This window comes from Mustela nigripes, chromosome 3 (assembly GCF_022355385.1).
Source record: "Mustela nigripes isolate SB6536 chromosome 3, MUSNIG.SB6536, whole genome shotgun sequence".
Taxonomy (NCBI): Eukaryota; Metazoa; Chordata; class Mammalia; order Carnivora; family Mustelidae; genus Mustela; species Mustela nigripes.
Window position 1 is genome coordinate 168,951,071 of NC_081559.1, and position 24,722 is coordinate 168,975,792.

General features: G+C 36.3%; 1 protein-coding gene across 1 annotated transcript in view; it reads left to right on the plus strand.

Moving 5' to 3' along the window:
• PKHD1L1 (PKHD1 like 1) overlaps positions 1–24,722 on the plus strand; it is a 157,202-nt gene that overhangs the window by 57,689 nt on the left and 74,791 nt on the right. The window contains exons 28-45 of the mRNA XM_059395052.1: positions 759–869; positions 1,824–1,988; positions 3,152–3,273; positions 5,000–5,132; positions 5,654–5,849; positions 7,744–7,886; positions 8,774–8,878; positions 9,756–9,944; positions 10,710–10,880; positions 11,402–11,625; positions 12,669–13,653; positions 16,688–16,936; positions 17,656–17,805; positions 19,600–19,774; positions 20,760–20,916; positions 21,955–22,111; positions 23,349–23,428; positions 24,514–24,643. Of these exons, the coding sequence (XP_059251035.1) occupies positions 759–869; positions 1,824–1,988; positions 3,152–3,273; positions 5,000–5,132; positions 5,654–5,849; positions 7,744–7,886; positions 8,774–8,878; positions 9,756–9,944; positions 10,710–10,880; positions 11,402–11,625; positions 12,669–13,653; positions 16,688–16,936; positions 17,656–17,805; positions 19,600–19,774; positions 20,760–20,916; positions 21,955–22,111; positions 23,349–23,428; positions 24,514–24,643 (3,642 nt within the window). The remainder of the gene's footprint in view (positions 1–758; positions 870–1,823; positions 1,989–3,151; positions 3,274–4,999; positions 5,133–5,653; positions 5,850–7,743; positions 7,887–8,773; positions 8,879–9,755; positions 9,945–10,709; positions 10,881–11,401; positions 11,626–12,668; positions 13,654–16,687; positions 16,937–17,655; positions 17,806–19,599; positions 19,775–20,759; positions 20,917–21,954; positions 22,112–23,348; positions 23,429–24,513; positions 24,644–24,722) is intronic.

Below are 24,722 nucleotides of genomic sequence, written 5' to 3' on the forward strand. Positions count from 1 at the left end.
AGGTAGGGTGACTATACCATTTACCAATCAAATCTGGACGTTAGAGTGAATGGAAAAACAGTAAGTACAAGATGCTGAGACGGGGGTGTACCCTGGTCGTATCTCAGGCACTTTAGCATATGTGTTACCCAAGACAGAAAGTGCCACAACACATATGGTGCAGTTCATCCTTTTCTCATGATTTTGGGATAGCTCTTCTGTCATATAGAGATGACTGTTTATTTGTCATCATAGTAGTTTTCCTTTCCTTATGCCATTCCATACTTTAGTAGATAATTCTTTTGCTAATCTCTATTAACCTAGATTTAAAACATGAAGCAGGGACACCTGGGTGGCTCAGTTGGTTAAGCAGCTGCCTTTGGCTCAGGTCATGATCCCAGCGTCCTGGGATCAAGTCCCACATCGGGCTCCTTGCTTGACAGGGAGCCTGCTTCTCCCTCTGCCTCTGCCTGCCATTCCTGTCTGCCTGTGCTCACTCTCTCTCTGACTCTCTCTGATAAATAAATAAAATCTTTAAAAAAAAAAAAAAAGAAGAAGAAGAAGAAGAAGAAGCAATGTAGAGGAATTCAATGGGAAAAAATTTACCATTGAGAAATATGTGTTTTTCCCCACTGCTTTCTTATAAGCTTATTGTTTATCGCCTTTAGAAGTTGGGCTTTTCTCTGCAAAGCATTTGATTTCATAACAACAAATTCTGTGGGTTTTGTTGTTGTTGTTGTTGTTGTTTTAATACTGCTGTTTAAAATCATCATTTTCAGGGTCCTATGAAGAAAGCACAGTTCTAACCATATCAGGCTCTGGATTTTCTCCCAATTCAGCTATATCAGTCTCAGTCGGACCAATGGCTTGCTCACTTCTCTCTGTGGTTGGTAGGTCCTTTGTAAAATTGTTATTATTAGATCTAATTGTTTTTCTCTAAGAGAAAAGAGGCTCAAAGAGCAGTATTATAATAATACTTCTCCTATGGAGTACGCTATGGGGGCATGAAACTGACAAACTTCTGTGGATGAATGCACTATCTTTTTAATCTTTGGTTATAACCACAAGCTCTTTCAGTGCTATACAATGTCTTTATCCCATAACAGCTAATTTTTGTTCTTTTCCCCTCATAGAGTGATTGTGTAAAAGCTTTCCTTCTTTGGTTTGTCTTTAGGACACAAAAATAAGACGCTACCATGCTGCTGTTCCGTGGTTCCTTCTGCCCATGCTTTGACAGTGTCACTTTAGTAAAGCATCAAAAGGACATGGCTATCTTCCCTGACTACTAGTCCAACAAAATCTCTATCCATTAACCCAGAATTTCAAGATTATTCACTTTTTCAACTCTTGAAAAAGTGAAAACCATGATTATTTATTTCCCTAAAAATTATCTTTCACAATCCTTGGTATTTTCCTTAACTTTAATAGGTTGGAATTACATAAGCAATGCACCTTCCATATAATTAAGTTGTTTTTAATTCAGATCCTCTGTGTATTCTTGAGATCTAAGTCAATAGTGCACCTGTAATATAAATGTACATATACTGTTCTAAATAAAGTGTGAAGGTTTTCATTTAGTTTTTCATCACCTTTCTTGATGAAACCTGGTATTTTTGCCACAGTGGGAAACAGGAGCAAATTGTTCTTTTTTTTTCTAACCATGTCTGATTCATAACATCAGGTAACTTGTAAAGACTTTTGCCCAATTAATGTATGAGTAGTTTTCCTTAGATACATTTCTTGGGGTATAAAAATGAAGGCCAATATTTATATTTGCAAATATAGAATTTCAGTAATTTTATCTTACAAACATATTTAACCATGTTTTTCTTTTTTGTCACAAGAAAATGAGATCCAATGCCAGATTCTGAATGGAAGTGCTGGCCATTTCCCAGTTGCTGTATCTGTAGCTGATGCTGGACTAGCACGGAATGTAGAGGGTGAGGAATTCTACTTCACTTACCAGAATCGGATCTCATACATCTGGCCCACTTCTGGCAGCCTGGCAGGTAATAGTTAATTGTTCGAAACCAAGAAAATTGCATACATTCCTGTCATTTCATTGTACTGTTTCTAGAACAGGGTGGAAGGAGTGGAACCCCAAGCTCCCTCACATAGAACAAAAGAGGCTCCCCTTTTGGAAGGCACAGTGCTTAAATGGCTGACTAATTCTTTTGTTTCTTTTGAAGCACAAGTCAGGGTGACTGGTTGTACTTACATCTTAGGTTATTGAATTAATATCATCAATTATTACATGTTTCTATAACAAGCTCATCAATTATGTCAGGATAAGATTTATTAGTTATTATTCTGCTTACCAGCTGCTCCATTTGTAACCACAGTCTCCGTGGAGCTACTTGACCCAGAAAAAGTTCCAGGAACAAATCAGGGAAAAGAAGGCTGATGCAGAAGATGGAAAGAAAATAACACATTTTTCCTGTCCTGCTTACTTCTTTTCCCTTTGTTAGACCATGCTTAGTTTTGGATTTTTGCTTTGGTCTTGATCTTTTCAGTGTGTTTTGTGTTTTTATTTTACTTTATTTTTGTTTTGTTGGGATTTTTTCTTAGTTCCTTTTACTTACAGATATTAAAATTTGAGATTTGGGAAGAGTCTGAATTCACTTAATTCACCCACAGAATGGGTGAGCATATAAGAACAGCATAATTGGGTGCCTGGGTGGCTCAGTGGCTTAAGCCTCTGCCTTTGGCTCAGGTCATGATCTCAGGGTCCTGGGACTGAGCCCTGCAATGGGCTCTCTGCCCAGCGGGGAGGCTGCTCCCCACCCCCAACCTGCTGCTCTGCTTACTTGTGATCTCTCTCTCTGTTAAATAAATGAATAAATAAATAAAAAGAAACAGCATAATTTCTCTTTAGGATGAAGAGGACTGTATGGAAAATAGCAGTTCTTGCTAGTGATGCCACAGAGCAAATGGTGGTTCCAAATATGTTGTTTCATTAAATCACTTAGCTCAGTTCCTTTATGGCTCCAGACTTTAAGAGCTCTGGCTCCCGGATGTGGTAGTGATTATATACATCTCGAATCTGGGCCGTGATTATTTGCCAACACATCTCTTGATGATTAGAAAATTCTTGAATGATGAGTTAGATTCTTGACCAAGTTCCCTTTTGTTATTGTTGATCTGTTACCGTCATTGTTGTTTCCTTTTGAAGGTGGAACTCTTCTGACTATATCTGGATTTGGCTTTAATGAAAATTCAAGGGTATTAGTTGGAAATGAAACCTGCAATGTGATTGAAGGGGATTTGAATAAAATAACCTGCAGAACACCAAAAGTAAGGCATTTGATTTCAGTCTTTTTTTTTTTCCCTGAAAACTTATGAAATCTCAGTAGGTTAAACAGGTGACATTTTTACCTAGGAACTGTGGCTTTAAGTGTTGTTCTGTATTTCTTTAACATTCTGCTATCTATTTCTAGATACATTCTGCTAAGATGTATCTAGAATGTAGATATCATTCTAGATATCCACATTCTACATACATACCATTTAGAAAGACAGACACATAAATCTGTAATAATGTGTTCCACTTGAAATGATAGAAGTAGATACAAAGTAAAAATAAAATATAGTGAAGAGAGGCTGTCAGAAAGAGCCTATCAGAACTCAAAGGATGAATGAGAGTTGACCAAGTAAATCCAAGGATGAAAAAACTTCAGTACTAAGAATCTAAAAAAAAAATTCAGAGAAGCAAATCTAGATATTTTTTGTTTCTTAAAAAAGAATATATATCTTAAAAAAGTTTCAATTTGTCAACAATAAGTAAATAAATGCCGCCCCAAAAAAACCCGTGTAAAATTCCTCATGTAATATTGTATTTTAGCATGAATTATTGTTTTTTATTTAAAAAAAATAGTGTCTAAATTTAAACCAAAACTCTTCTTTGCTTATTATGTGCAAAAGGATGCTGACACCAATAACTAACACTAAAAAAATTGAGCAGACTCAATGTGGGTATTATGTAGTTGAAATCTATAGGAAAAGTAAATTTGAGTATGTGTGAGACCAAACGATGATGAAAATTTGGAGGATATGGTAAATAAAAATTTTGTTTAAATTATGCCATTCAATTAAACACTGAGTGCACCTAAAACAAATACTAGATACTGGAAAAGCATTTTTTCCTAATTGGGAAGTGAATAGATATTACATCAGTGAAAGCGCCAAATATTTTTCCAAGTGTCTTGTCTCAGATTCTGAAACTAAGTCAGCAAAAAAGATAAAATAATGTGATTCTTCAGTGAAGAGGAATAAAAAATTACATTTGAGTATATTTTAAGAGCAAAATGTCAAAACTTTAAACACCTTTGCTTTATCAATTTAAAAAAGTCAGTTGTCCAGGGCACTTGTGTGGCTCAGTCAGTTAGGTGTCTGTCTTTGACTCAAGTCATGATCCCAGGATTCTGGGACTGAGCCCTAAATTGGGCTCCCTGCTCAGCGGGGAGTCTTCTTCTCTCTCTCCCTCTGCCCCTCCCCCTGCTCCTGCACTTGCTCTCTCTCTTTCTCTCAAATAAATAAATAAAATATTTTTTTTTATAATTTTTTATTTTTTATAAACATATATTTTTATCCCCAGGGGTAAGCAGCTCTGGACAAGTGACTCTTGTGTTTTTAATTTTTTAAAAAGAGTTTATTTATCCCAATAAATGAAACAAGATGGGATAAATAAACTCTTTTTAAAAAATTAAAAACATAAGAGTCACTTGTCCAGAGCTGCTTAACTATATTGCAGAGCCCTTAGGAACCCAATAATATGTATGCATTTAAAATGGTCATAAATACTCTCAAAACCACTACATCATATACCTTTACCTAAAAAATTAAAATATGTAGCATACATTGGATACTACAGCTTTCTAATTATCTGAAGATGATTCTGATTCATGAATTTGAAACCAAACATCTTCAGCAGTTTATTTTGAATAATTCTATTTGTTTTTAGCCATTGGATTTCTTCATCTCAACATTTAATATTTTCTAATTTTTTTTTTGTTTGTTTCAGAGAATTGAGGGTACAGTGGATATATCAGTTATTACCAACAGATTTCAAGCCAAAGCAAAGGATACTTATAGTTATAATTGTTTACAGACTCCAGTTATAACTGATTTTAGTCCAAAAGTACGAACAATACAAGGTAATAAAAATTTCAATAAGATCAGTCATTTGACATATATATATGTATATATATATATATATATATATATATATTAGGTATATATATTAAAACACATATGTATATGTAAGGTGTATATGCATCAAATAAAGTAAACTATTTCTAGAAAGGTTATAGAAACATTTTTCTACAGTTGTTTCTTAAAGCAAAACCAGCCACAAGTTTTATTTTTTTAAACATAGATTAGTCTATTTATTATTTCACTTTGAACATGTGTAATAAGGAGAAAAATATTAGGTTTTTCAGAAAGCGCTTTGTCACCTTTTCCCCCCTATGAAACAATTTAACATGAATTTTTCTCTACATGGTAGCTATCAATTCTTTCGCTGATTTTATTTTTCTTGCCTCTGTAAACATTAGGTTTTCCTAAATACAATAAAAGATAAGAAATGAGTTGGTTTACTTAATATGCAAATTTTATGCCACAAAATGAGTTGAATCCTCTTGTAAAAAAAAACTTTTATTCTCTTTTAAAATAATAGGAGAAGTTAATTTAACAATTAAGGGTTATAACTTTGGAAATGAACTCACACAGAAGGTGGAGGTATATGTCGGAGGAAAACCCTGCCAGATTTTCCAGTGGAATTTAACAGATATTAGATGTCTTTTGCCCAAGTTGTCTCCTGGAAAACATGATATCTATGTAGAAGTCAGAAACTGGGGCTTTGCCTCAACAAGGTATAGTAATGATCATAAACTTGAAGAGTTGTAGACCATATGGGCTTAACGGTTTGGGGATAAGAAAAGAGTCATTAACTTTATAATATTTCAGTTGCTTTTTCCACCTATCTACATCTCCTTTTGCAAAGTGTTCTGAGAATATCCCATACAGCGCAATATGTGCTTTGTTTTTTTTTGTTGTTGTTTGTTTGTTTTTTAATTTTTTATTTTTTTATAAACATATATTTTTATCCCCAGGGGTACAGGTCTGTGAATCACCAGGTTTACACACTTCACAGCACTCACCAAAGCACATACCCTCCCCAGTGTCCATAACCCCACCCCCTTCTCCCAACCCCCCTCCCCCCAGTATGTGCTTTGTTTTGAGACCAATGCCATTCAGGTTAGGTTGTAAGATTCTCTGTGGAACTGGGTTTATGTATATATCACATGCTTTTCATTCATTCTGGAAACTCTTACCAAGCAGTTAGTAAGGGGCAGGCACTTGCTTGGTGCTGGATTTGCTGTGAAGAATAAGAGGGACTTGTCCTCTGCTGTGAGTAATGCCCACGGTTTTGTTGGGGAGGTAGATTTCAAACAGAAGATTATATCAGTAACTTAATTATAAGTGTGAAAAAGACTATGAGGAAGAGGTATCAGGTCTGTAAGAGCGTATAACAAAGAGCACTAACTTTTCCTAAGGGACAGAAAAGTGTTCTCTAAAAGGTGACAGTTAAGCCAAGAAATGGGTAGGAAATGCCCATAAAGAAAAAGATAGACTCCTTCTCCAGTTGTTTCCTTTAGGTAACTGTTCAGTATTTTCTTCCCAGAAGCTGTTTGCCAAAATTTTAGTAATATTTTAGTTCTGGCATCAGGAAAGTATTGGTTTAGTATACTTAGAAAATGAGGAAACTGAAATTTAGGGATTAAAAAAAAAAAGGCAGGTACACCTGACATCAGAATAGGAGGGATTATTACAGCAGAATCTTGAGGGGAAGGACTGTGAGCGACAGTAACTATGAAGCCCAGAGCTCCATCCCTCTTCAATTCACAGGGCAGAGTTCACTTGGGTTCTAGAAGAGCTGTTGTTTGTGCTCTGGCATGATGGAGATAATGAATGGAATTGACAGCATATAAAACTGGGATATTTCAGTGACGGTTGAAGAAATACAAACTCAGTTATGCTGAGAAAGTGAAATAAAAGTTAGCACAAAGACTCATTTTACTTACGATGAGAGCTAGGTTGTAGGATTCTACTCTAAATATCAGGTCAGAAAGGCACTGTTCATTTTGATGGCCTCCTGGCAAACACATTGACTGTAACAAGACAAAATAAATTTTAAATTCTCTCACTGAAATAGTGGGTTGGGAGATCATGACAGGTCTCCAACATACATAGAATAATAAACTCAAATTAGTTGCACAAAACTTTTATTTCTTATATAAAATGTGTGGAATTTCATCTCTATGCTCATAGATAAGGCATCCTTTATGGTTTACACTAATGAATATATAAAATATCTTAAAGGACATCATATTTTTCTTGTGACCTGGGTTCTCATAACCGTATCCTTCTCATAATATTTTACAATTCTCCATCTCAAATTTTTCTTGCCATGGGATTTTCAGAAATTTAATTTTCATTGTTAGGGAAAAACTATTATTATGTATTATTCTTATATGTAGTACATTGTTACTTATACAATATATGTTACTATTAAATATATACACACAGATACCATCCAACCAAATTAAGGTCATGCTAATTATCAGATTATCTAGTTCAAAAAAGTAATGTCTAATTAAATATTCAACTACTTCCTCTTCCTAAATAAATCATATCCAATAAGAATTTAACAATAGGACCTCATGGAAAGCTCATTGAAACATCTATTAATGTTTTTTTTTTCAGGGACAAGTTAAATGCTTCTATACAGTATATTTTGGAAGTGACTGCCATGTTTCCACAGAGAGGCTCTTTATATGGTGGAACTGAAATCACTATAATGGGTTTGGGGTTCAGTACGATACCAACTGAGAACACAGTGCTTTTAGGTAAGAGCACCCTCACAGAAGGGTGTTATCATTTTTTTCTCTTTAGAAGATGTGCTTAGGACACCTGGGTGGCTCAGTTGATTAAGCATCTGCCTTTGACTCAGGTCATGATCCAGGACCCTGGGATTGAGTCCCACATGGGACTCCTTGCTCAGTGGGGAGCCTGCTTCTCCCTCTGCCCCTCTTCCCTTCCCCCGACCCCTCCCCTACCATGTGTGCTCACTCTCTCTCTCTCACAAAAATAAGTAAATAAGCTCTTTAAAAAAATAAAGAATAAAATAAAAGACGTGTTTTTAGATGCTGAGTTTTTACACAATACTCTCAATCATGGAAGCTTTATTTTGCTATTAATGTATAAAAGGTTAAGTGTCTTTGGTTAAGGTTGTAAAGAGAAATTGAATAGCTGCTTTTGATTTCAATAAATAAATATTTATATTTGATATCTATAAAACACTTTTAAAAGAAAAGTCTCTGTTCTAAAAATAATCAGTACTCAAAGATGATAACTATCAGAAAAGTGTTAAAGATTCTGCTAGATAATGGGGGGTTTTGCAGGACCTTAATAGTTTTTGGGTTTGGTTTTTTGTTTTTTTTTTTTTAGATTTTATTTATTAGAGAGCGAGTAAGAAAAAGAGAGAAAGAAGCATGAGCAGTAGGGATAGACAGAGGGAGAGGGAGAAGTAGACTCCTCACCAAACAGGGAGCCCAATGTGGGACTTGATCCCAGAACCCCAGGATCATGACTGGAGCCAAAGGCAGAGGCTTAACTGACTGAGCCATCCAGGTGCCCCATGCAGGGCCTTAACTGTTTACTGATTATAATTCATCTCTACATTTTACAAAAAATATTTGAGAAAAATTTTTTCCCCTATCTTATTTCTTTCTAGGGCCCTTCCCTTGTGATGTGATTTCATCATCAGAAAATGTCATAAAATGTATTCTTCATTCAACAGGGAATACATTCAGGATTACCAATACTGGAGAAGATTCAGGTATTAGCCAACATTTATATATTATAAATAATGGAAGCACTTTACCCTGAAATTGATTTTATTTTTGTTTATTTAATACTTCAAATATTCGGAGGAAAAACTGTTGCTATGTCTTTCTATGATTTGTCAATAGTTTGTCTCTAATTTCTTTCCTTGACATCAGGATGCATATATAGAATGAATCAGGGGTAGACTTGAGTCTAAATTGCTAGACAGCAATTTGCAAGTTGAGAAATTGCCATTAAGTTTCATTGCAGTACGGCACTTCCCAAATTATGGTAGTTTGTTATTAGCCATGGGTTTCTAAATAAATATTCAAATTGAAGTTATATAGATTTTGGTATACCTCTATTCCTGAGAAAATTCTTATGTTTAAAGAATTGGGACGCCTGGGTGGCTCAGTTGGTTGGACGACTGCCTTCGGCTCGGGTCATGATCCCGGAGTCCTGGGATCAAGTCCCACATCGGGCTCCTAGCTCCATGCGGAGTCTGCTTCTCCCTCTGACCTTCTCCTTGCTCATGCTCTCTCTCACTGTCTCTCTCTCAAATAAATAAATAAAATCTTTAAAAAAAAAAAAAAAGAATTGATCACAGCTTTAAAAGATATTCCATGTGATATTTCTGAACAACTTGCCTATTGACTTTCCAACTTTTTTTTTCAAATTGTCTCTTGATCATCAGTGTTGAAGGTGTGTGATTAATTTTTTTCCTTAGCTTCTCATTATCTTACTTTCCATTATTTCTGCTTATTTTTGTTATATGTTTCAATTATGCACATAAAAATTTAGAATGCCATACTTTCAAAGATAATTATTAAGAACTTTTATTCCTTTTCCTTTTTTAAAAAAAATAAATATGTCTCAATTCTTGCTTCCAGTACATGGATTAGGTTATGCCTGGTCACCATCAGTCTTAAACGTATCTGTGGGAGACACAGTGACGTGGCACTGGCAAGCCCATCCATTTCTTCAGGGAATAGGATATAGGGTTTTCTCTGTATCCAGTCCTGGAAGTGTAATTTATGATGGCAAAGGATTTACAAATGGAAGAGAAAAATCTGTCTCAGGTATGTTTCAATTTTGTTGCATTTTGTGTCATGATTCTCTTTCCTGGATATAATAAAAAGATATTGTTTCGATTTAAAATACTTTTGCATAAAGGATATGTATAAATACACAAATAATTTAGTTGGCATTTTATTACTATAGTAAAAGTGTTGCACATTTATAAAAATATTATAAATGAATGTAAGCAAGGGATTTTATAAATCAGAGATGAGTTCTGATTCAGAAATGTCTTTATTTATTCTGGAATAATCAACCAATTAAAAAAATATCAAAATAAGCAAAATACAAAGAAAACTGGAGTATGTGTTTTAATCATACCAACTTGGTAGCAAGTAACGAACTTCAACTGACTGGAATCAGCAAATTAGTATTTCTCCTAAGACAACTCAGTGAAAGTGTGCCTGGTAGACTGTATGTTTAGTTCTATATTTATAGCAGTTTTAATTTTTTCTCATGAAATCAAAGTATTGTTTGTTTTTCACTGCATGTTGAAGTTTTCTTTAAAATGTGGTGAGTTATGCCAGACTGGATATGATTTTCTAGAAAAACTAATGCTGGATCTTGTCTTCCTGGAATGTAATTTCATTACAGAAGATAGTTCTTATACAGTCAGTGAGTCATTTCTTTACTACTTCCTGTCAGAATATCACGTGCATGAAAAATAAGAATCCTGTCACCTGCCTGTGTTTAGGGTCACTTGAAATTTTTATTAGAGGCTGTATTAATTGCTTGTGTTTATTACATACAATCTTATTTTTTGGCAGGTTCATTTTCTTACCAGTTTACTTCACCTGGAATCCATTATTACAGCAGCGGATACGTTGATGAGGCTCACTCCATTTTTCTCCAAGGAGTCATTAATGTTTCACCAGCTGAAACCAGGCACATTCCCCTGCACCTGTTTGTGGGTAGCACTGAAGCCACATATGATCAGGGTAAGAGGGTGAAAGAGGGAAACCCTGTTACTCCTGTGACCTAGGGTGTATGTGACCTTTTTGGAGTAGGAAGCAGATGACTAGGTATAACCCTGCCTCTGTCTCTGACCAGCCACATGACCTTGGATAGACCTGGACAGTTCTGAGGCTAGAATCTGTTCTATAAAATGAGGCCCATGTTAATGTTGTCCTGCCATTCTCCCAGAATCCTTCTGTGCCTCAGATGAGATGTAGCGTGAAGAAATTTTGACACTCTGTATGTGCCCCTCAAAATATATCAAAATGTGAGATGATGTTATTGTTTTGTTTTCCCCATAGGACCTGGCTTAGACAAATTGAAAAATAAATTAATTTTTATATTCACTCTTCTCTCTTTACCACCTATGTACTGCCTGAGCGCCTCTTGTCATTCAGACAAAACCAAAAAAATTTTTAACAGAATATAAACCACCATCATTAAAATAAAGAGTAATGTAGTTTGAAAACAGTTCTTGTTTTAGAATATTATCCATGACTTACAGGACCTGTGAATTTGCACTTGGGGAGCTCTGTGACAGGCTGCCTAGCAACAGAACCCTTGTGTGGCCCGAACAATACCAGGGTTAAAAATTCAGACGGTTTGGTCTTTGAGCTTTCAAGTTGTTTTTCACCAACTATAAACAACATTAATCCATCTTCTGGAACACTGAATGAATTGGTAACAATTACTGGACGTGGCTTTAGTAATCTCACATGTGCTAGTAAGGTAAGTAGGTAAAGATCTCCTTTTTACTACCATATACTCAATAAAATGTTTCATGCATAACCTCATAGTTTCATTTCTAACAGCTTTATCACAGTATGAGTCATATGCCATACAGTTCACCCATCAAGGTGCACAGTTTGGTGGCCTTTCCTATATTCACAGAGTTGTGTATCCATCTCCACATTCAGAAAGTAACCCCAACCCTTAGACATTACCATCAATCTCTTCAACCATCCCAGACCTAAATAACCACTAATATACTTATATACTTTCTGTCTTTATGGGTTTGCCCATTCTGGACTTTCTTAGAAACTGAATAATATGTGTGGTCATTTGTGACCAACTTTATTCACTAAACATAATGTTTTCAAGGTTTAGCTGTGTTGTTCCATGCTTATCAGTACTTCATTTCTTTCTTTCTTTCTTTCTTTCTTTCTTTCTTTCTTTCTTTTTTTTTATGCATTCAGCAGCTCCTGGCATAATGAAGAATAATTTCCTATAACACCTAAGTATTTTTTCTATAGCAGCATGTAGTACCTCATTAGGTTTTGATGTGGTGTTCAATGATTCATCAGTTGCGTATAACACCCAGGGCTCATCATAACACGTGCCCTCCTCAATACCCATCACCCGGTTATCCCATCCCCCAACCTCTCCCTTCTGTACTTCATTTCTTTTTATGGCTAAATAACATTCCATTATATAACAGACATATTGTATTCATCCATTTACTAGTCATGGGCATTGAGATTGTTTTCATCTTTTGGACTGTTATGAATAATGTAGCTATGAACATTCACATGTGGCCATAATTTAGGTTTAAGATTAATCCAAGAGATTATTATAAAATAATAAATAATTATTTATAATAATAAATAATTATTTTATTTTATTTTATAAAAATAATTTTATGAATAAAATTATTTTTATGAATAAAAAAGTTTGCACTAGATCAAATTTTTAAAATTTCGTTGTTAATATAAAATTTAAGTTCACACTAGAGTAATGGTATTGACTTGTTTCCATATTCATTTTACTTTTAGGTTACAATTGGTAGCTACCCGTGTATTGTAGAAGAAAGTAGTGACAATTCCATTATATGTCGTATTGACCCTCAGAACTCAATGGATGTTGGCGTCAGGGAAATTGTCACATTAATGGTCTACAACCTGGGCATGGCTATCAACACACTGCCCAATGAATTTGATAGGCGGTTTGTACTTTTGCCAAACATCGACATGGTGTTGCCATATGCAGGATCAACTGCAGGACTGACAAGAGTGACCATAAAAGGCTCTGGGTTTGCAGCTTCTTCTGCGGGTATAGAAGTCTTCATGGGTCATTTTCCGTGTAAAGTTCTCTCAGTGAATTACACAGCCATTGAGTGTGAAACGTCTCCTGCTCCCCAACAGCTTGTGAAAGTGGATCTTCTGGTACATGGAGTGCCTGCTCAGTGTCAGGGGAACTGCAGCTATTCCTACTTAGAAAGCATCACTGCTGTAGTAACAAGAATCTTCCCAAACTCTATCGAAGGACCTGTCAAGGTTCTTATTGAAGGAGAAGGTTTTGGCACCATCTTGGAGGACATTGCTGTTTTCATTGGAGACCAACAGTTCAGAGCAATAGATGTTAATGAAAAAAATATCACTGTTCTTGTGAGTCCTCTCCCAGCTGGTCTTCATTCTCTTAGTGTTGTGGTGGGAAGTAAAGGCTTGGCTCTGGGAAACCTTACTGTTAGCAGCCCCGCAGTAGCGTCTGTCACACCAGCTTCTGGAAGCATTGCTGGTGGAACTACGTTGGTGATCACAGGAAATGGCTTCTACCCAGGCAACACCACAGTCACTGTTGGGGATGAACCTTGTGAAATTATTTCTGTCAACTCCAGTGAAGTCCACTGCTATACCCCAGCAGGGATGGCTGGAAGGGCCAGTGTGAAGATCTTTGTTAATGCAGTTGCTTATCCACCTCTGTCATTTACGTATGCCTTAGAAAATACTCCACTTCTCAGAGAACTTGTCCCAAATACAGGTACTCCAATATTTTCCATATGTTGTATAGAATTAGAATAATGTTTATAAATGATTATTAAAATGTGTTTTCAGACAATCCATTTAACCCAGTTAATACATGGGATTTTTCTGTGTAGTTTCCATTTTGTGATTATTTTTTGCACATTCTTGGCATAAAATTTTCAGTCAAATTCCAACTTCTATTTTGAAACAAAATCCCCATTAACTTGATCTAAATTTCTTTTTTTTTAATATTTTATTTATTTATTTGACAGACAAAGATCACAAGTAGGCAGAAAGGCAGGCAGAGAGAGGAGGAAGCAGTCTCCCTGCAGAGCAGAGAGCCCAATATGGGGCTCAATCTCAGGACCCTGGAATTCCAGGACCTGAGCCGAAGGCAGAGGCCACCCAGGCGCCCTTTGATCTAAATTTCAAAATGAGGAAGAGATAGATGGATATCTATGAATTACAATTGATAATTAATTTTTTTTTCAGTGACTTAAAACTTTATTTGGTTTTGATGCTTTGTAGGAAACTGGCAATCAGGGCTGGGGCAGGGGAGAAAGGGAGCTGGATTAAAATTTCTTTCACATAATGAAACAGGCAAAAGACAGCTAAGAAAAATACATGTCATTAATTTATGTCATTAATGTTGATATGGCATAGAAAACAACTGTTAAAATTCAGATGTAGGTTATTCAACGTTGAGAATTTTTCTGTATATCTCATTTCCATAAAACTACAATTGGATGCTAACTTATTAATTTAAGAGAGTTCTTTTAAAGGAGGTAATTGGCCCATCCAGATAGAAAAAAAGTATTATGAAATAAGATTTACTTAATGATTTAACATAACTTGTTTTTCTAAGCTGAGAACAGATTAAGATGTCTTCTTGTGTCATTATTCTATGCTACTTCTGATAATCATGAATAATAGCAAAGACATAGTTACACCCCATATATTTGTAATCTTTGCAAAGGACAAACTAGATATTGGCATATGTTTTTATTTCCATGAACCATTTCTTTTTCTTTTTTAAGATTTTATTTATTTATTTATTTGACAGAGATCACAATTAGGCAGAGAGGCAGGCAGAGAAAGAGGAGGAAGCAGGCTCCCTGCTGAGCAGAGAGCCCGATGTGGGGCTCAATCCCAGGACCCTGAGATCATGACCTGAGCCAAAGGCAGAGGCTTAACCCACTGAGCCACCCAGGCTCCCCTTCCATGAACCATTTCTATCCCCATCTCTTTCTTTGAATGTGTCTTTCAAACAACATATTTGAAGATACAAGGCTTACAGACAAGTGAGAACTGAGCTGTTTTATTTACTAAGGAAACATGGTAATAGATCACACTTAGAACCGCACTTCCATTTGAAAGGTGAAAATGCCAGACAAAATTAAAAATGTAAGGACTAACAATAGCCAAACTATGGAAAGAACCAAATGTCCATCAACAGATGAATGGATAAAGAAGTTATGGTATATATATGTATACAAACACACACACACACACACACACACACACACACACACACACACTGGAATACTATGCAGCCATCAAAAGAAGCAAAATTTTGCCATTTTGCAATGACATGGATGGAACTAGAGGATATTATGCTAAGCAAATAAGTCAATCAGAGAAAGACAATTATCATATGATCTCTTTGATATGAGGAATTTGAGAGGCAGGGTCGTGGGTCATGAGGAATAGGGAGGGAAAAAAATGAAACAAGGTAGGATCGGGAGAGAGACAAGCCATAAGAGACTCTTAATCTCAGGAAACAAACTGAGGCTTGCTGGGGGGTAAGGGGGTAGGGATAGGGTGGCTGGGTTATGGACACTGGGGAGGGTATGTGCTACAGTGAATGCTATGGAATGTGTAAGCCTGATGATTCACAGACCTGTACCTCTGGGGCAAATAATACATTATATGTTAATAAATTTTAAAAAATTTAAGGACACATATTTTGGCTCATATCTTAAAACTATTCTTAAAATGAAAATCTCGTAAATATCTGTGGTCTTTAAAATGACAAATTAGGGGTGCCTGGATGGCTCAGTGGGTTAAGCCTCTGCCTTTGGCTCAGGTCATGATCTCAGGGTCCTGGGATTGAGCCCCACATCGGGCTCTCTGTTCAGCAGGGAGCCTGCTTCCTCCTCTCTCTCTGCCTGCCTCTCTGCCTACTTGTGATCTCTCTCTCTCTGTCAAATAAATAAATAAAATTTTTAAAAAATGACAATTTAAACATTAGTGTTCTTTACAATGGTCAGTGATATGGATCCTTTTACTATTAGCACTTGAATTAAAATCAACCTATTTGGTGACCCTGTATGTGTATGGGTATGTGTTGATTTGAACCTATTCACTTATTTACATTTATAGGTATTCATTTGGATGACCTATGAAAAAATTTCTTTGTATTTAGTGCTCTCAGTACATTTTTGTCAAAAGGGGGAAAGAAGGTAACAGAAGAACTAAAGTACTTTGTTCTATGTACATTTATTCAATGCATCAACATCAACATTCATTTATAATTCTTTAATTCCTTGTTTCTGTATATAGTATCTTACATCTAAGTACTTACCTATCATAATTTATCAAGTATATATATTAAAAATATCTAAGAAAACTAATCTATCCTCAAAACAGTTGCCAATAGCAGGGAAGTACCAAAAATAAAAAATAGTAAGCCCCATCGCTAAAATATGCTCCTACTCATCACTCCTGCTGAGACAGTCATACTTCTGGATTCCAATTCGTCTCTCTTCCCATTTTTCCTCTTCCCCACTAGCCTGAACTAACATTAACAATAAGAGTAGAATAACAATGCAGTGCAATGGTCAGAAGGGCTGGGAAATAATGAATGTTGAGATAACTTACTGTAAATATGCTATAGATTATAACGTGGTATAGCTAAACTGTGTTTTGCTAAACTTATATTAGCTTTGCAATACTGGATATTATTTTGTTTATGAGAGTAATTAGGTGTATCTATAAATGCATGTATAAGTACTAGAATTTAGATATATTGTTTGCTTTTTTTTTTAAAGGTCCACCAGGAACCAAAATTCAAATAACTGGATCTAATTTTGGTACCAATCTCTCGGACATTTTGGTGATGATAGACACGCTTCCGTGTAATGTAACCATGGTCAATGACAGTGTATTGCAGTGCGACACTGAAGATCATGCCGGGGGCACTTTCCCTGTTACAATGCATCATAAGACAAAAGGCTTTGCTGTGTCCACGGTTGTCTTTGAGTACCCACTTACTATTCAAAGTATTCACCCAAGCCAAGGTAGGTACAAATAATGTAAATATTCTGTATTATTTCAGTAAACACTTAACCTTATTTAGAAAAAAAAATTCTTCAAACACTGTTAAAATTTGTAGCTCCTATAACTATAATATTAAAAATATAAATATTTAAAATATTTTTATTTATGTATCAAATAAGCATGCATGTGTATCAATGAACCTTGTTGAAATATTTACTAATGACCTATATTTCTCTTAGTGTTACATGATTAACTTCAAATTTAATCTTACTTAAAATGTCCAGATTATATGTGAAATTTTTTTATAAACTCATGTTTAGACATCACTGGCCTATAGTAACAAATAAAGATAGGCATTTTTTCTATTTGAAAATTATTTTAGTGGTAAAAACCTTAAGAAAGGATAACCAATGTACCCCTAATTAAATAGTAATTTTATGTTTATGTTTTGACTACTCTGAAATTCCTTTTAACATCTCTCTTAAATAAAGTTTTAGCTCCTAGAATTAGTTTAAATAAATGATGGGATGTAACATCTATTCAGCAAATGTTTTAGAATACTACATTCAGAAGACATTCTATTGCATTAATATAGTACAGTGTAATATGCTATATGACTTCAGTTCTAAAAATTGTTTCATTTAGGGTAACTTACTTCCATTTCAGGTTTTAAAACAAATATGCAGAGGAGATTTTCTTTTCATTAGCTATGTTTTTCCCTCTTGTATATCTTCACTAGGGAGCTTTGGTGGTGGTCAGACCATGACTGTGACCGGTACTGGGTTTAATCCACAAACCTCAACTATATTAGTGTGTGGCTCCGAATGTGCAGTTGACAGGCTTAAATCTGATCGCACAGCACTATTATGTAAAATTCCACATAATGATGGTGAGTAGTCAGAAAAAAGAATGGCAGTCTTTGAGAAATGATTAATGTTTAATCAGAGTCTGAATTTTTTCTTCCAAGTGTTTGTGTTTTGAGGGGCAATTGAATCACCTTTATGGCTATCTTGGTTCTAAACAATGTCTTCAGAACTTTGTTTCTTAGGGTTTTATGTCTTTCAAGATTCATAACATTTGGGCTGGGTCAAACTGTTTATAATAAATTGGAATTTTTCAGTTTATCACACAAACAGAGTATACCAAATGGAGAACACATTTTTAATTCCTGCTGAACTCTTAATTCCCATTAAAGATAGTATGGTGTCATGGTTATGAGGGTAAGCCTTGCTAATTAATGCATGGCCAAGATTCAGATCCAGGCTGTGTTTTTGGATAGGTTACTCAACCTCTCTGTTCCTCAGTGTCCTAACCCTCATCTGTAAAGTGAGATCACTTTTGCCTACTTTATAGGATTATTGTGACATTTAATAAGTTAATGTATGTAAAGTGGATGGAACGATATCTGAAACATGATGTGTGATTTGCTGCTGTTATTACTATTACTCTTATTATTTAGTGGACAAAGAGCCCAGGCTCTCAGTGGCCCTGGAATCTTATTTTGCTACTTATTACGTCATCTCAGCTAAGCCATTAAACTAACTCCTCTGTTTCCGTTTAATTCTTGGGTTTTTGTGAAGTTTAAATAGCTGGCATTTTACGTGTACAACAAATTTTAACTGTCCAATGAAATTTAAGAACCTAAAGGAATGCCCTAGGTGAACAAAAGATATGGTTTATATGCATTTTTAAAGAAAATGTACTGAAGCTTTTCTAAACATTTTTACTTCTTTTCTGACTTTTTTAAAAAAAAAGATTCCATTTATTCATTTGAAAGAGAGAGAGCATGAGTGGGGGCTGGGGATCTGAAGAGGAAGGAGAGGGAGAAGCAGACTCCCCACTGAGCGGGGAGCCTGACACAGGGCTTGATCCCAAGACCCTGCAATCATGACATGAGCTGAAGGCAGTCACTTAACTGACTGAGCCATCCAAGTGCACCGCTTATTTGACAAAGAAAGAGCACAAGCAGGGGAAGCAGCAGGCAGAGGGAGAGGGAGAAGCAGGCTCACTGAGCAGGAAGCCCAATGCCAGGCTTGATTCCAGGACCCTGGAACCATGACCTGAGCTGAAGGCAGACACTTAATGACTAAACCACCCGGGGCCCCTCTTTTCTGACTTCTTAAACAAAGAATATGGAAGGAAATGCAACATTTCGTGAATGAACTTATTTATCATTTGAGTGTCACTTTATATGTTGACTTTTAAAGAAATACAGCAGTGCTACCAAGATTCGTCGAGGTTTTTGGGTTGTCGGGACACCAGCTCTGCTGCTTCTTTGTACACTTTCGTACCGGGTGTCTGTGCTTTTTCTGTCTCATACTTGCTTCTAGCTGTCACTCCTCGTTACAGTCGTGTGCATGCCTCAGCAGTTCTTCCTCCCTTCCTGCTCTGATTTGCCATGTTGCATCTTCTCGGGCTAGAACCCCACGCAGGAAAGTTTGCAGAATTGTCTGCAATAAGAGGTTCAAGGGAGGATCTAAGGGGTTTTCTCCTCTTTGATAATGTACATGAACTTTGTGATGATTTTGGTTATTGCTAGAGATCCTTATTACTTGACACCCAGCCTGTGTATATTGGGAGTGATTTCAGGAAAAGGAAGATATTATAGAAAATGTTTGGGAGTTTTGGGGATGAATAAAAGCCTGATGGCAGAACTGTCCTCAGTTTGATTCTCTTCTCCTAGGCAGAGGACCCGAGCAAGCCTGTGAAGTGAGTGTGGTCAATGGGAAGGATTTGTTCCAGTCCATGACTCCTTTTACATACACTGTGTTACTGACTCCACTGGTCACTGAAATCTGTCCCAGGAGAGGCAGTACAGCAGGGGGCACCAGACTCACAATCACAGGATCAGGCTTCAGGTACTGTCCTCCACACACATACATCAGTGCGCCGTATGTGCGAACTCACGCACGGTCCTGCTTTCTCATGTGCAGGAACAGTGCTTAAATTTGGTCGCGTAACGGGTACCCACCTCTCAAAAGTCATGCTTGAGGCACATCATAGTCCCAACAGCTGACATTTATCAAGGACTTACTCTGTGTCAGGCACCTTCTTACCCCATGGAAACGTCCTGCCTTACCTGCTTAGATATTTTTAGCCCCTTTTAGGGTTAGGAGACTGAAATTAGAGAGGTTAAATAACTTGCCCTAAGTCCTGGACAGATCTCAAGAATAAATCACATCTTGTTATGCTTCCCTTACCATCTCATCACCAACCATGGTCTGCTTCATTGGGTCAAAGGAACATGTCTTCATACATGACATCTATTTCACTATAAATGGCCAGATTCCTTTTTCCCAAACATTTTCATTATTTGGCTCAAATTTATGTACTGCGCTGTCATCATTCTTCAAATGGATAAGACTGACTTCAAAACCCCACATCATTTAAATCATAGGAGGCAATTTTAATTCCTCAAGTACATAACTTCTCAGGACCCTGGGCTTACATTTTTACATGGATTTTAAATTCCAAAGTCTTTGAATGTGGTGAGGATATCACATAAACAGAAGGATCCCTGAAAGTCTCTTACAAAAGTAGCTGTTTAGAGACTAACAAAGAATCTCTCAATAAATTGAACCTAGCCAATTCTCCTCCAATGCTGGAATGCCTGCTAATTTGTACAGTTTTATTTCTTGGCTTCTTAATCTCTTTGTTTACTTTTTTCTCAACAAATCCTTTGAAGTCTTACTGTTGAAAAAAGTTTCAGTCTGCACTTTGACGAATCATAGAGCAAGGTCTTTATTTTTGCAATAAGGCGTATCAGTAATAGTGTTTGACAATGTGACCTAGAAATTTGAGAAACAACATCATCTTTTTGTTTCCCCCCTTTCTTCTTTACAGTGAAAACATGCAAGATGTTCTCATCACCATAGCTGAAGCGAAATGTGATGTTGAGTATTCCAACAAGACATATATCCTCTGTATGACAAGTGCCCACACCTCTTCAGGGTGGGCTCCAGTGCGTGTGAACATCAGAGGCATTGGCATGGCCAGACTGGTAAAGTGCTGTTGGGTATAGTAACCATAGCAATAGAAAAGTGGGGTAGGGGGCAGGAAAAATAGAACATCTTTATGGGAGATAAAGTAATTGGTAATGGACTTTTTACTTTGTTACTGTCTCTAAAAAAATAACTGAGATGTAACTATACCAAATTTATTTTCTTTAAAGATTTTATTTATTTATTTGACAGATCACAAATAGGCAGAGAGGCAGGTAGAGAGAGAGGGGGAAGCAGGCTCCCTGCTGAGTAGAGAGCCGATGGGGGGGCTTGATCTAAGGACCCTGAGATCATGACCTGAGCCGAAGACAGAGTCTTAATCCGCTGAGCCACCCAGGTACCCCTAACTATACTAAATTTGAAGTTACATATTTTTGTGGCTTATTGCTAACATTTTATGATTTTAGATCTTGAATTATTTTAGATTGTGGGACAACTGGTAATTGATTTTTCACTTTATGCTATTGTGAAATAAACCAGTAGGCAGCTCTAACATTTAAAGTAGATTTTACTTTATCTCTAGTGAAAATGTTTACTGGTTTAGATTTCTTCATTTTTGAGAAATTGAATGAAAAATTCTTTTTGGGCGGCACCTGGGTGGCTCAGTGTGTTAAGCCTTTGCCTTCAGCTCAGGTCGTTGTCTCAGGGTCCTAGGATCGAGCCCTGCATCGGGCTCTCTGCCCAGCAGGGAGCCTGCTTCCCCCTCTCTCTCTGCCTGCCTCTGCCTACTTGTGATCTCTCTCACTCTGTCCAATAAGCAAATAAAATCTTAAAAAAAGAAAAGAATTCTTCTTTAAAAAAAAAAAAAGACTTTATTTGTCAGAGTGAGAGTGAGCACAAGGAGGGGGAAGCGGCAGGTAGAGGGAGAAGCAGGCTCCCTACTGAGCAAGGAGCCTGGTGTGGGACTTGATCCCAGGACCATGGGATCATGACCTGAGCACAGGCAGACACTTAACTGACTGAGCCACCCAGGTATCCTTGAATGAAGAATTCTGATAAAAACTCTGAATTTAAAAGTGTCTCATGTTTTATTACAGGATGATTCTGACTTCCTGTATGTTGATGCTTGGTCCTCCAACTTCTCCTGGGGAGGAAAGTCTCCCCCAGAGGAAGGGTCTCTAGTTGTTATTACAAAAGGACAGACAGTTTTGCTGGATCAAAATACACCTATTCTGAAAATGTTGCTTATTCAGGGTAAGTTTCTGAAAGTCTGCTTGTTAGATTCTGACTATGGCATATTTTTGTGAAGTAAATTTAACTAAAACTCGTGATTAGGAAAATCCATACTGGTATGAGGCTTTCAATGCAATGTGTAGTATTGTGTTCTTTAGACTGAGCATTAGAATCTGTTTGAAGTATGCAGTTATTTAGTGTGTTGTAAGCAGAATCTTTTAAGGAAATAGAAAAGAAAAATGTCAGTGTGTCTTGCATTTTTATGGGTAAGCATCTTTTAAAATTAAATGTTTTATGAAACGTTTGCTTTAAAAATAATGTGTGTCAAAAAAAATAATAATGCGTGCCTGTGTGTGTGTGCCTCTTTACATGTGGTGGGTTATAACTGAACAGTATTTCCCACTTAGAAAAAGACTGGTATAGTGGGCCCCAGGGCTTATAAAATTATGGAGATTTGTTAAATTTTATACTAAATGACCCTCTGACTCCCATTGGATGCCAGTTGTGGTTCTCACCTTTACCTTTGAACATGCTTTCATTAGCTGGTGTTCTCTCTGCTTCTTGGTGTTCTGTTATTGCTAAAAAGACTAAATAAGCAGAACTGGTATAATTGCATGTAAAAGCAATAATGATTGGCAAGCATGAAACACTTTGGTCTTTCATGTGTAAAGTTTGCTGTAATGGTTTTAGCTGCTCAAAGACCTTTATGTTTTGTTTTTGTTTTAACTTCTGAGATAACAATGTTTCAGTCATTTGAAGTTATTAACTACAGGACGTTTGGGCAAGTAAAGTTCTCCTGTGCACAAACTTACATCAGTCTCATAAGAATATATCTTAGCACATTCTTTAATAATGCCGATCAGGCTATGGGTGTTGCTAGTGTAGATTAGTGGATAAAAGTGCAGAAGTAATGTCAGCATTACAGTGATTTATATAAAAAGTGCATTTTATCATTTTAACTGTTTTTTTTCTTAATTTATATTTTGAGGCCCTGTGTTTATAGAACTTTAATTCGTGTAGCTGAACTCTTTAAAAACACTGAAAATAGCAATGATCAAGGGAAAATTATCTGTTAACTCCTGAGTCTTATGTAAAGTTTTTATACTTTATGTTGCCAAAGAGCTGAAGTTAAGTAGCATGCATAATGTAAGAATATAAGAAGATAAGAATAATAATTTAAATTTTTATGTATAATTTAATAAATACTATTTAATGATAATTTTCCTTGTGTTATATTTCAAAATTATATGGTTCATAGGTGGGACTCTAATATTTGATGAAGCTGACATTGAATTGCAAGCAGAAAATATTCTAATCACAGATGGAGGCCTTCTTCAGGTATACGAGAGAACCTTATATATCATCATCAATAACCTCTCTCCATTTCTTTGTAAAATGCCTTGTTTAAAATGAATACTATAACAAACTCTCATAAATTTATCTTTATGCAGGTCTCTGTTATTAGTCTAAAATCCTTATTCTGGGGAAAAGTTTCCCAGAGTATTCTTGTGCTTTTAATGGAAAGATAATAGTGTATTGTCATAGAACAGAATTTTAAATAGAACCAGAAAAACAATAGTTCTGAGATGTGGCTGAAGTCAATCAGTATTCTTCACAAAGATCTGACATAGTGTATGTGGCTGTCTAGAAATTTAAGCTCTGTCTTTCATAAGGAATGTAGTGATAACTGAACAATAAGTTTCTCAAAAGAAAGAAGGATTTTAGAGTGGTTAGAATTGTGGATATTGAGTTTTAACTTTCAAAAAAATTTTTTCTATTATGTTCAGTTAGCCACTGTATAGTACGTCATTAGTTTTTGATGTAATATTCTTTACATGTAATTGCATGTAATACCCCGTGTTCATCACAACACATGCCCTCCTTAATACCCATCACCTTGTTACCCCCTCCCTACTGAAACTCTTGGTTTGTTTCCCAGGGTCCATAGTCTCTCATGGTTCATCTCCCTCTCTGATTTCTTCCCCTTCAGATTTCCCTCCCTTCCTTTATGGTCCTCCGTGCTGTAGCTTATGATCCGCATATGAGTGAAACCATATGATAATTGTCTTCCTCTGCTTGATTACTTCTCTTAGCATAATCCCCTCTAGTTCCATCCATGTCAAAGCAAATGGTGGATATTTATCCTTTCTGATGGCTGAATAATATTCCATTATATAGGGACGACATCTTCTTTATCCATTCATCTGTTGAAGGACATCTCAGCTCCTTCCACAGTTTGGCTATTGTGGACATTGCTGCTATGAACATTTGGGTGCATGTGCCCCTTCTTTTTATTACATCTGTATCTTTGGGGTAAATACCCAGTAGTGCAATTGCTGGGTCGTAGGGTAGCTCTATTTTTAACATCTTGAGGAACCTCCTACTGTTAACTTTTTTAATGCTGCTTGTGAAATCCCTTGCAGATTGGGACAGAAGCATCCCCATTTCAACACAGAGCAGTCATTACTTTGCACGGACACCTGCGATCTCCTGAGCTCCCAGTATATGGTGCCAAAACTCTGGCTGTGCGAGAGGGAACCCTGGATCTGCATGGTAAGGCAGCCAAAAGAACTTGGGGAATTAGTTCAGGAGATGCTAACTGTACTTTTATATAACTGTATTCTGGAAAGGT